This window comes from Lampetra fluviatilis, chromosome 39 (genome assembly GCF_964198595.1).
Source record: "Lampetra fluviatilis chromosome 39, kcLamFluv1.1, whole genome shotgun sequence".
Classification (NCBI taxonomy): domain Eukaryota; kingdom Metazoa; phylum Chordata; class Hyperoartia; order Petromyzontiformes; family Petromyzontidae; genus Lampetra; species Lampetra fluviatilis.
This window is the reverse complement of record NC_136313.1, coordinates 2,717,859-2,731,105: the sequence shown is the minus strand read 5'-3', so window position 1 is coordinate 2,731,105 and position 13,247 is coordinate 2,717,859. Positions and strand designations below refer to the sequence as shown.

The window sequence follows — 13,247 nt, the reverse complement described above, 5'->3', positions numbered from 1 at the left end:
AAAAAACTCAAGGACAGTGCATGCATTATCAGAGTTATGTTTTTTTTGCATTTCGACTACAGGTATTGTGGTCAATGCAAACATGACTCCTTGTAAAAAAAGGTGTCAGTTTTGTTGCCAGATAAAAGGGTAAAAAAAACTATTATCATATTTTGCTACTGGCAAATCAGGTTCCAATGGTCGTTTACAGCTGTCAATCCATTCCTGGATGACGGCCTGCCCATGCCTTGTCGGCCATGGGTGTTGTTTTGACCATACTTCACCACGCCGGTCATTGCGGATTGGCGAAGGGGGATGCCCAGAAGTTGTTCGGATATTGCTCGCCACTGATGCTAGCCGTGGCGAGATACTGAATCCAGATCGCCGAGTTCATAGCATTAACCACTGCTCCATCACTTCCGATTACGTGTAATGTTATAAAGTATCGAATGGCCTTGATTCTTATTCACGCAATTTGTTTGCGTGCAGCGTGAGCTTAAGTCTGGATGTCAACCGATGGGTTCGATGCATCGTAACACCATTCTACTCTCATACCAGACCACGGCAGAGCTGCGTGGTGGCCAGCGCAGGGCAGTGTACCACAATCCATAGTTGTACTGTGTTCATATGCTCCCCTCCTTCGCCAGCCAGTACTGACCAGCGTGGTGAAGTATGATCAAATAAACCCCCGTGACCCGCGTGGCACGCGGAGGGCCTCATCCAGAGGCGGACTGACAAAAAAATGTCATGCTCATACGCATCCCGCACGGCTCCGTACAGCACAGCGACACATTCGCCAATACGACACCATGACCAAACTGGATGCAGTGGCTAACATTACGATTACCGTAATTATAATCATCATCATGATGATAACTGAGTACATTTGGTATTAATGCCGTTCTGATAGCGCAACGCTGTCATGCTATGTTCTACTTAGTCAGCTGTAGTTTCACGTGGGGGGGGGGGGGCGGGCGGGGGCGGTAGGGAAGGGGCATGCTGCTATGTGTAAACCCCAACTGAGTAACTTGGAGGTAGTTTTCAAATCAGGAAAATTGACACCGGCACACAACCATAGCCCTCGCTCCTTCACGCCCACTGTTGAGCAGACGGACGGCGCGTACACGAGTATTATTACGGTTAAATGCGCAGGCGGTAATAGCCGGGGCTGCCCGCCGGGTTCGAACCACGCTGCTGCCCGGCCCCGTCGCTGCCCACCGGTATACGCGCTTCACCATCGTACGCTGCGGCCATTTCACCCAAGTTTCACGCGATCTCTCTCTGTCGTCCCGTTGGGATTGAGTTTACCGCTGCGGCATAGGTATTGCCGTCCACGTGCGTGTGTGCGTGCGTGCAGATGCATGAGCTCCAGTCCATTTGTGGCAGTCCGGGTTTTCCAGAAGGCACGTAATGTAGTGCCGATTGATTTTGTGTCAACCAAGGCAGTCTGCGTTTTTGTGCTGAACTGTTGACCCTAGTGGTTTGGAAAACCCCGGATGGTAAAAAAAAAAACCCTTCTCTGTCCATATAGAGTATATATATACACACACACACATATATATTTATACACAGGGTGATTCATCATTTATAAATACCCCACTAAAAATACTCTTAATAGGGGCAAATTATAGAGAAATCAATGTTGGAACACCGTTGGCATATCTGGGTAGGAGCACAAAGCGCCCGATAGAATTCAGAATAAGCAGTCAGGCTGATTGATAATCTGGCACGCGCTGATTGACTCCGCTTACTCGCCCGCTCACTCGCTCACCGGCAGTCAGTCGCCTCCTCATCACTCTTCAATCCCTACTGCCATGGTCACTGGTGTTATGAACTTTACTTGATGATTTCTCCTCGCATGGTGAGGACTCGGTCTGCGAGGCTGACCGTTTCATCTCATCCACCACACTGTGTTCAACCACCACCACCACCATCATCACCCACACCCACCCACTCACTCACCCACCGACTCACCACTCACTCACTCACCCAACCACTCACTCATTCACTCACCCAACCACTCGCTCGCCCACTCACTGACTCACCCACTCACCACACTGCAGGTCACAACGCCTTGCATTCCACTCCCCCCACTCGTACTGCTCCTCTGCAGCGTTCTCTCTCCCATCTTCATCGTCTCTTTACGCACCCCCAGAGCCGGCCCTAGACCTTTGGGGGCCCTAAGCAAAATTTGGTTGGAGGCCCCTTTGATGTATGATTTTTTTAAAAATCCTTTATATTAAGTTCGCTTGCTTGCTTACGATCGTGCAAATCTTTCGGTCGTTTTTTAACCCACTTCCCGTGATCCAATCGAGCTGACATTTTCCACACAGACTCATTGTGCGTGACAATTAATGTTCGTGAAATTTTTTTTCCAAAATTTTACACTTTTCAGGACAAAAATATTATATTTATTTACCAATTGCTTAATGGTGGCAGGCAATCATCTGACCCATAGGTGGCAGCCATCTCAAGCCAGAGGACGAGAGGACTCTAGCCGCCACGCATATAAAGGATTTAGAGTGAAAAACTTAGTTTTTACGGGTTATACTTGTCACCCACGAGCTCGCAGTGACTCTAGGGGGCCCTCTGCTGGCCACGGGGCCCTTTGCAAATGCAAGGGTCGCTTAGTGGCTGGGCCGGCTCTGCGCACCCCCCCCCCCCAAGCTCTTACCATAATACACGTGTTGCAGTGCTGTCTTTAGCCCCTGGGGCCTTTGCTCAGCAACTGCGAGTGGAAAAAATAAATATATATACAATTGAAAGTCTCTACACGTCCCCGACCAATCTCAACACACGCGTTAAATAATTTACCCCTCTCCTCTCCAAAAAGATTTTGAGCCATTTCTTTCACAATATTCAATCAGCCGTCGTGAATAAAGAGGGGGATTAGAAATCAGTGTGGTATCTATAAATGGATCACCTTGTGTGTGTGTGTGTATGTATGTCAAGAGCAGTTAATACAATTTTGAGAATGCGATTTTTAAACTGTTGATAGCACAAGCAAAAGCTCATTCTCTATCGGCGTCATGCATGATGTCAAATCACATACATGCTGCACTCTCGGATTATAACGGATGAAATTTGAGGCTTTGAAATGGGGCCAGCATCAAGAAGGCCGGGAAGCGAACTTCCTGGGTTCGAATGCAGGTTTTGAGCCGCCCGTGATTGAATTTGATTCTCAAGTGCATTGAAGTGTTGGTCTCAGCCCGGTGAGCTTTAACTGCACTAAGGAAAAAAAAACATCTATTTACGTAAAATTTTATTCTGCAATCATTTAATTCCAACTCTGACAATTAAAACAAAATATTGGTTTGACCGTCGCGTGATGACAATTTTATTTGCAGCAGGCAATGTGGGAAAACGCGGACGCCCCCCTCCGAGTGTGTGTGGGTAATAATGTCACTTGAAGGGTCTCAGAAGCAGTTCAGCGATGTCTCCTTCCGTGGACCGTTTTCCATCACGGGCGGCGATGACTGGACAGCAACTTTGTCTCATGATCTGACACCGATAGCGCAATTGGTATCACGAGATAGCACGTAAAAAGAATGAGATCAACATGAACGTCTGTGCCACGATTTAAATATTCCATTCTCAACGCGTTTGGACCGCTCTTTGTGTGTGCTGCATATCACGTTTATTTCCATTGTGTTTAACCTTACATTGCATTTGTGTTTGAATTTTTTGCTTTTACTAACTGCCTGTAATAGTCCATGGGTCCACGCGAGATATTCCGCTTATTGGTACCGACGGATGTGGCAAAACTTGTTTTCCCCCCCACCCAATTTTAAAACATTTGAAAATGCTATCGCCTAATTCAACCTCATTGGCCATATAGATAAATCGGATCCTTCACCAACCCGCACTGACTCAGTGTGGCGAAGTATGACCAACACGGCGTGTGGAGGCTTTGATCTGAAAAGATGGATTAAAATATTGCCATAATTTACAATCATTAAGTAAATCGGCACCGCTGAAGTTTTACCTTGGGGGCGCTGGTACAGCGGTTGGCGCGCTGCGCTATGAACCTGGCGACCCTACGTTCAATTCCCTTGGATATCCGAACCAGTTCCGCCCTTCTCCGCCCTCTACCAACCCACACTGACCAGCGTGGTGAAGTACGGTCAAACGAGCCCCTCCAGTGATACGGCGCGTGGGGGGCTTCCATGCCGCAGATTGGAGGCCTTCGGTGGCTGTGAATTGTAATACCGAGCCGTCTGAAAGCTTTGCCACATCGGGCGCTAGCTAGGGAACCAGCTGTGGCCCATGGGCTATGTGTCCCAGTGTCGTACTCATCCTCACTGTGCTTGCTGTGTCAAGTCGTGCGAATGCGCCCCCAACTCTCCCGGCAAGACAAGACGACGCTGGCGTTCCAACAAGGTAAACATGAGGACTTGGAGCGCGTAACGAACGCCTCGGCGACTCGGAGCGCCTTGCATCACGTCTCAATCGTGCCAACTACAATGCCCAGCCTGTGTTTTGGCCTAGAGGGTGAGCCCTTGGAGGCAGCCGTCCCTGTGCAGCAATTGGTGAACCCGTTAGTCTGCCAGTAGGTGGCGATGTTTGGTTTGTTGGGTATATTTTGTTGGCACGGTTAAAAACACATTTGGGCAATTGGTGCACCTTTTCAATGGGGATCTGGTTACGTAAACATAAAACATTATAAAAACATTGCAAAAACATACAAAAAACATGCAAAAAAATAGAAAAATCCTACAAAAAACTGACAAAAGCATGCACAAAAGCATACAAAACATACGAAACATTAAAAAGCATGCAAAACCCATATTAAACATACAAAAACATGAAAAGACATGCATCCAAAATAAACTGCACATGGTCAAGTTCCGAATGGCAAAGCCGTGCATCAACATCACCGTGCCACCGAAACGCAACGACGCTCGTCAAACGCCATCGTGAGGTTTTTTTTTTTTCTCCCAAAGAAGTCATTTGCCATTTTTTACCTTTAATATTTTCAAGGTTTGGCGCCTTGACACGGGCACGCTCCACTGTTTCACACGCGCGGCGTTCGCTCGACTCGAGCGCCATCAGTGCCGCACAGGTCGCAACTGCAGCCATTGTCACGTGCAGCAGCAGCAGCAGTAGCAGCACCACGGGCAGCAATCCCTTCGTGGCCAGGAGATTGAATCCCTTGTGATTCGTAAACAAAAAAAGACATTTAGGATCAGATCGCTAAATTAAAATGCGTGTCGTAAGCCCCCTCCTCCACCTGACACAGCCAATTCATAAAGTTAATATATTGATTATTGATCATTATTAATAATGAACAATTAATACAGTTATCAATAAAGTTATGAACTTATTAATACTCAATAAAGTAATTAATTTTTTATAAAGTTATTATTTTATTAACAATTGATAAAGTTGTCACGCGATTAACAAATGGTGTGCTGGAGAGCGATCGACGCACATTAACAATTGGGTACGTACTTTTCGCTGATAGTTGCAACCCGCATCATCAGGCAAGCTTCCAGAAATCAGAAAAATGTCCTCTTGGGAATCCCTAAGTGAATGTAAACTGCAGAGAAACTCTGTTATCTGTGACTCCTCTTAGCCACCGATTCGTTCTGATATCCGCAACGGCCCACTTTTTCACGGTCACACATTGCCTTCCTAGTATCTCACCATATTGCAGGAACGAGTGGACTACTATCGGCAAATCCCGAGTCTTAGTCGCGATCCTCACACACGCGGAGTGGCAATCGCACGGAATACCACGCGGGCGATAGAGACCCTCAAAGTTTGACGCCCGCACAATCAGAGGAACTCCCCTGTGTGCGGCCGCCCCCCCCCAGTGGCGATTTTGATTTCAAAAGGGCGCCTTGCTGATGCGTCGGGGCGTTTCGGACTACTTTACATCTCAACTCAACACATTTAACAGAAGGGAACCCCCCCCAGCTGTCCCTATGGGCACACAAGAGAAACTCAGCACCTGGCCTGCAAACGGGCATCACCCTGCCACTAGTTGGGCCGGCGGGGGGGGGGGATGATTGCTTCGTATGAGTACTCTTCAGACTGTGGTTACAGCTGCACGGTGTTCATAACGCTGCAGCCAAACACCTCTCTCTCTCTCTGTTGTGTTTCATTTTCCTGTCGCCTTGCTACTAACGCAGCCGCTGCCCGGTGCTCGTAATCATCTCTGCCTGTGCTTGATCCCATCGAATCATTTCACGCTGCCAGCAATCTCTCTGGACGGTGACGACACCGCCGCTCGCTCGCCCGCTTTTTCTGTACTCGTCTGGATTTTGACCGTAGATGGCTGGGATGGTCTTTAGGGAGCAAAATCATCTTAAGCCGACTCTTCAAAGACAGCCCGTCGCCCTGCGGCTGTGGTTTTATGTGAGGCTCAGTGACAGTGTTTTGGGAATTGGGATATCAAAATGCGCACCCCCCCCCCCACCTTCATATTTCAGTCCACCCCCACCACAATTTTGCGAATGGCATCACGGGACGAAGGGTGCCCGTCCACAACTCTCGCTCGCAGATCGGCGCAAATCCTCCACCACGGGCAACGGCCTACGGAAGCAGAGATTACAGAGCTACCTCCAGAAGACGGTCTAGAAGCGTTTCCCAAGGGAGGGGAGAGGGGGGAGGGTGGTCCCGAAATGTCAAATTGTATTTTTATATAGGGCCCTACAATAATAATAAATAAAACCACGTTCAATGTTTTTTCTTTGGTAAGTATAAATAAATATCACGTGTCTCGGTCTCAAGGAGGTGCTGATGACTTACATTGCCCCTTAGATCTTGCTACTGGCTATCCCTTGAGATCCCTTCAAATGGTCTACAGTCCACGCACGGTAGAGGGCAGCACTTCGCACACCCTGCAGACGACATTTGAGGTTTGTCGCAGGATAGGCAATCCGATATTTAATTCTCAGAGCTGGGATTTATAAACTCCAGAGCCCAAATTTTACGTAATGTTTTTTTTTTAATCTCGTACATTCATTGGTGACCGTGCTACTTACTACACTTGAGCGACCAGGTTGAGCACGAAACCTGGGTTCGAACCCTGGACATCAACGGGTGCTGGCTCAGAGCTTTGACCTGCGGGTTCCAAGCCGCCCGGCCACCTCAATGGCATCACATTTATAACGACTCGTAACTTAATATTCTGTTTCAGATAACGCGACTAACGCCAGCGTGACACATTGTTGAGATGGATTCATTAAAGGTTGAATTGTAATATCAACTGAAAGGGCAAAGCAACCCGATGAAGAGACAGCTCTTACCTTTCGATTTAAAGCTTTCGTGACTGCAGGGATTCATCTTCTTGGTTCTTTCGGTAAAGTCACGTAGAAGGGAAACAATAAAATAATAAAAATAAAAACATAATAAAATTCTCACGACGTTTCGGCCACAACGGGGCTGTCTTTCCCGACAGCCCTGTTCTTCACCTGAGGACGGCTGCTTGCGTTGTGGCCAAAACGTCGTGAGAGTTGTATTTTATTATGTTTTATTATTTTATTATTTCCCTTCTACGTGACTTTACCGAAAGAACCAAGAAGAGGAGGTCTTACCTTGTAGCTGCAACAGCTACGCTATGCCTCCTGGCCTGTGTAACATCAGTTTAAAGCTTCAGCAATGAGCAAAAAGGCTTTAATTTCACTTTAATGTTGACAATGCAATATGATTTTACGGAGCAATCCCACAATTTAGAATGCACTGTTCGGATTGTTTAACGATGGTCAACGACTTTGGTATCGAGCGGAGGGCTGGGATTTACGATGCTCACACAGGAGATAGTCACTGAGCCTTGCATGCCCCATTGAGCAGGAACCTACTCTTGAAAAGGATTAATACTGGATCGACTTTCATATATATAACAAAGTACACCTTGATTACAGCTATATTAATGCATCTAAATCCGTCTTCTTCTTCTACTGCTATGCACTGTTGCCAACTTTGCGGTTTCATTGCTAGATATGTAGCGACTGTTTTGAGTTTCTCTCGCGACATCATCTTTGTCGAAGCGACTATCGACTATTAACTTCTCGGTGGCGAGAAGTTAACAACCTCGCCTGGTATACAGGAGGTCGTGGTTTCGATTCCGACCCTGATGCCTGCTGTAGATTTGGAGTTTGCACGTTCTCCCCGTGGTCGCGTGGATTTTTCTCCGGATCTTCCGGTTTTCCCCTCCACATTTAGATTCAACACGCGTTTAGAGTATTTGGCTGCTATACATTTCCGCGTGATAAGCCGTGGCCAGTTCACTTCTAACAAGGAGCTATATATAGCTCAGTGGGCCTTACTTGGTCAAATAAAAAATAGTTTATAGTTTAATTTCAGATACTATGTAACTTGTCTCGTTATAGTATTAACAACCTTAGAAGGTCTACCCGGCAACATGTGGTGAGCATTTGAGGTTCGATTGGCTACCCCCCCCCCCACCACCGCCGCCTTACGGAGTTGGCAAACACTGAACAGCGCCGCAATCTCTAAAACCCCATCACGTCTCTCTTTCGCGGCCAACGCTTTTGCCGGCATCCGGGCAGCCGCGTCGCGGGGGGCCTCACCGTGTCGCTCTTTCCTCCACCTTGCGCCGTGCGCAACCCCCCCACCCCCACCCAGCGGGCGATGCAGAGCATCCGGCTGTCGGACATCCACCGCAAGGCGCAGCTGTGGAGCGGCATCGTGAGCGTGACGCTCATCGAGGGCCGCCAGCTGCGCTCCATCATCGACGCGGGGCCCGTCGACCCCTACGTCAAGTTCCGCCTGGGCGCCCAGAAGTACAAGAGCAAGGTGAGCTGGCGGCCGTGGTACCGCTGCCGCTGACAGCCCCGAGGACACGTCCGGGGCTACGCTCGGGCTGCCGCCTGCTGCTCCGGGTTTGACCCAGGGTACAATTCGGGAAATAGCATCGGCAGTTTGGGCGGCAGGAACGCTTTGCCCCGACGTCTGGCGGCGTTGCGTTGGAACTCTTTAACGGAGCGATCCTGCGTGAATATGTTCCGGGGGTTAGGCCAACTGCTATGTGACCGAATCCCCCCCCAAAAAATGTACGGGTCATTATTTTGGCAATGAAATCCCTACGTGTGAAGTTAATTTCAGTATGATGTGCAGTGTTGGTAGATCGAAGCCGCTTTAGAATATGTCTGGGTTTGGTCTACCGTGGAAATGGTGGCAACCCCCAAGCTGCACTAAGTTGCCCGAGTCACGAAGGCCACGTCGGGCGTGAAGGGTTCACGTGACCTCTCCAGCGCACTAGAGGTCGCTGCCTTGCCCACAATGTTCCACATAATAATTGATCCTGAGTCGTGACAATTCATTGAATTGTGAAGGGAGTGAATCGTCGTGTGAATCCATTACATTGCAGCAACTGGTAGCGCCTCTAGTGGCTTGCAGCGGTGACAAACATTACATGGAACGTGATGATAATAATTGAAAGCCCTCCGTCAATCGATTCTTCGGTGAGACTTCGTCACGAACTAATTTCACCACGCTGATATCACCCGCCACTAATGTTGGCCGGAAATCGCACCCCGGTAACCGATGCCCACTAGCCACTGCGACTCTACGCCAACAAATTAAAATGACGTGAGCAAACACCGAAATAAAATGCCCAGTAGCTTAAAGGATGACCCCGAGATGACGGGGTGACGTTTATATGACTTGCGAGCATTCTTTGGGTCGCGTGGCCCCTTCGTGATGCTGCCAGCAGCCTCTGTCACTGCAATGCAACTCGGATCGCGAGGCTCTCCATCGCTGACAATTTGTCAAACCGCCGGAGGGAACGGGGCACGCGGAATGGTGGATTTACAGGTGGGACTGGCCTCTTGTCTTGGGAACGTGGAATTTCCACCAGTCGGCCCACAGACGGCCTCGCGGCGTTTACTCCCTGCCCCCCCCCCCACCCGGCAGACGATCCCGAAGACTTCGAACCCCATGTGGAGGGAGCAGTTTGAGTTCCATCTGTACGAGGACCGTGCCACCACCCTGGACATCTGCGTGTGGAACAAATGCACGGGGTTTGGCCGGCGCGACGAGTGCATCGGCAGGTGAGGCTCACTCTGCTTTATTATTGCCGTTGCCCTTGCTATTTTATTATTATAGCACTTCGATTTAAAGCTTTCGTGACTGCAGGGATTCATCTTCTTGGTTCTTTCGGTAAAGTTACGTAGAATGGAAATACATCGTTTATAGTTTAGTTTAGTTTGCAGCAGTGGGCGACGATCGCTTTGCATCTCTCTTTTGTTTGTTGACGCCGGCACAAGTTGGCCTACTCGCAGACAGCGTCAATGTTATGGGTAGTACGCCCGCAGTGTTGGGGGTGGTAAGTGAATCTGGGGGGGTGAGTCTGGGGGGGAGTTGGGGGGGGGGGCACGCCGCAGCCAATGTTAAACAAACTTTCAACAAATCTTACAGGCGATCGGTGTGAGTGTTGTGCCGATTCGCTTGAGCTGCAGCAGAGGTTGTGGGCGATCTCTGAACCGACAGAAATTTGAAATCCGTTCAATATTATTCCTTACATTGTTCATGCCTTGGCTATGAAAGCTGAGAAAGGGGGGGGTGCAAGCCAGACAACCCAATGTAGCGGTGAAAAAGTGTCTTGAGACTCGGCAAAGGATCTCCTGGCTGAAAAAGGTAACACCCAAAGGGCGTCATCGTCATCGTAAACGTTGTTCCGATTTGGTTTTTATTGTTTAGAAGCGGGTTCTTTCCCCGTGATGCCAGAGCGCACGCACGGTGTTGCTGGAATGCGCGCCGTGTGTGCGCGCACGCGCGCAGGTGAACAAGCGTTCCAATTTGTTTTGACGAGCATTAGCGGCCGCTAATGCGGGCGGGTGGGGGGGGGCCCACGCCCAGCCATGCGCGCACGTGTGCGCTCCAAAATTGGCGGTGTGCATTTCACGGCAGAGACAGCGCACCCTTCATCTTTATTATATGGCAGCGCAGGCTTCGTATTACGAGCCAGCTGCCTCTTGATAGCCTCTGTCCATCCGCCCGTCTGCCGCGCCCGCCCCCCCCCCCCCGCCCCCCCCCGCCCCGCACCAACTCCGTCGTCCGTATAAGAAAAAGAAAATAGAGCCCCTTGTTTCTCACGCACCAGGATCCTGGCACTCGTGTGTCAGGGGGTCACGCACGCGTAGGTGGTCTCGCCCGCGAAGAATCCGGCCTCTGTGAAGCGCAAACAAAGCGTCGTTATTCGGCGGCGGGCGGCTCGAATTCCACCTCGCGACGCGCGCGGAGGAGTAGAAAGGCGCTCGCGATCGAGCCAAATCGGACGTAATGAATCGCTCGATTGAGTCTCGATGGTGCTTCCAGATTAGGCCGAGGATCGCCTTACCCCCCCCTCCGCCCACCCCGAAACCCGCAGGTGTGGGCGGTCGCCGCCCGCCGCGGGCTGACGGCAGGAGGGTTTCGCCGCCGAGCTCCTAATGCGTAACCGTGGCTCTCGGCCCCATTCACCGCCGCTCCCCGTGACCCCGGCGCGAACCAATTTGAAGCGAGGGAGGCTCTTGTTACAGCGGTGGTTTTTCTTCTTCTTATTCCTCTCGGTTTCTTTTCGCGCGTACTTTTTTTGTCTCTAAATTTTTGTAGATTTTTTTTCTCTCATTTGTCACCACCGCTACTACCGGCGTCGCGAAGATCTCTCGCAGAAGCGGCGCGATCTTTCGCGTTAGAGCGGTGTCCGTTAGAGCGGTGTCCGTTAGAGCGGTGTCCGTTAGAGCAGTGTTCTTCACTCATTTTCAGAAGGGGAGCACTTCCGCCGATAAGACCTCATCAGTGTGAGGGCCGCCACACATTTGAAACCGTTTTTGGGTTTGTGACAGCACGATGACGGGGGGAGTGCAGTCACATCCGTTGTGTGTTGTCAGGGGCCACACTAAAGGCCACCAGGAGCCGCCAGTGGCCCGCAGGCCTTGCAATGCAGCACGCTGCGTTAGAGAACGGCCCGCGGAAGCGGATATCGCAGAGTTACCTCTTGAATTTCCTTCCTCCCAGTGACCTCCGGTCTACGCAGCGGAGGGGAGAAGCACTTTCCCACCCGCTCTTGCCAAACTTATACATTTTTACTCCCAGACCTTCACTTTAGCCAATTTTAGTGCAGAACCAATTTTTTCTTGAGAGAGGAAAAACTCTCAATATTATCTGTGTTCACTGTATCACCTGGCGTTGTGAACAAACACAAAATAACATCACAAAAAAGCACAGGTTAAGTATTCGAGGACAATTGAGCTTCGAGTGTGTCAATCAATAAATCGAGGTTTGCGTAACGCGGCCGAAAAGCTTGAGACGGAAGCTTGCGGACGGGGGCTCAACGCGGAGCGTTCCCTGGAGGTGCCGCGGGCGCTTGCCCGCCGCGGTGCCGTGGCGAGATGCGTGGAGCGGGGATTGTCCACCAGATGGAGCCCTGAGCCAACAGGAGACAGGCGTTGAAGGCAGAGCTGGTACCTCCCGCACTTTTTAGAATCAACAATATATACTATATTATATTCTTGGTTCTTTCGGTAAAGTCACGTAGAAGGGAGAAAATAAAAATATAAAACAATAAAATCTCACGACGGTTCGACTGCAACACAAGCACTCGTCATCAGGTGTGCTTGTGTTGCAGTCGAAACGTCGTGAGAATGTTATTGTTTTATATTTTTATTATTTTATTGTTTCCCTTCTACGTGACTTTACCGAAAGAACCAAGAATATGAATCCCTGCAGTCACGAAAGCTTTTATCGAAATTTTATATATACTATTTAAAGCTATATATAAAAAAAAAATATTTTACCAGGTAAGGCCCACTGAGCTGTATTGCTCTCTTTCGGAAGTGACCTGGCCACAAATGATAGCTCGACGAAGCGGCTTTTCGCGTGGAAATGCACAGCAGCCAAACACTCTCAACGCGTGGTGACGTTGATTCTAAACGTGGAGGGAAAAACCGGAGGACCTGGAGAAAAATCCACGCGACCGCAGGGAGAGAGAGAGAGACACGCAAACTCCAAATATACAGGAGCAGGCGTCAGGGATCGAAACCACGACCTCCTGTATACTAGGCGAGGAATTTAACATCTCGCCACCCAGAATCCGGTGAGCGATGAAGCTCTTATTCACCGATGTCCTGGATGTCTTGACAGCAGTGGCAACCTCTTGGTTCTTGGCTTGAGGAGGTGTCCTGGAAAACGCGATAACCCACACCATCATTTCACTTCTATTACAGTGGTCAACACACTTTTTCTGGCATAAGGTATTCCAACGGTTTAAAGGTAAAAATCCAAATCTGGCATCAGTTTTTGTCTATCACATCAGGTTT

The 13,247-nt window shown here is 49.6% G+C and overlaps 1 protein-coding gene across 8 annotated transcripts in view; it reads left to right on the top strand.

Annotated features, from left to right (window-relative positions):
• Positions 1–13,247, top strand: part of MCTP1 (multiple C2 and transmembrane domain containing 1) — a 155,656-nt gene that overhangs the window by 110,966 nt on the left and 31,443 nt on the right. For 6 of the 8 annotated variants that reach the window (XM_078874442.1, XM_078874441.1, XM_078874446.1 and 3 more), the window contains 3 exons: positions 4,300–4,359; positions 8,572–8,742; positions 9,862–9,998. In XM_078874442.1, coding sequence (XP_078730568.1) covers positions 4,300–4,359; positions 8,572–8,742; positions 9,862–9,998 — 368 coding nt within the window. The remainder of the gene's footprint in view (positions 1–4,299; positions 4,360–8,571; positions 8,743–9,861; positions 9,999–13,247) is intronic. The other 2 variants (XM_078874444.1, XM_078874443.1) reach the window with 2 other exon arrangements.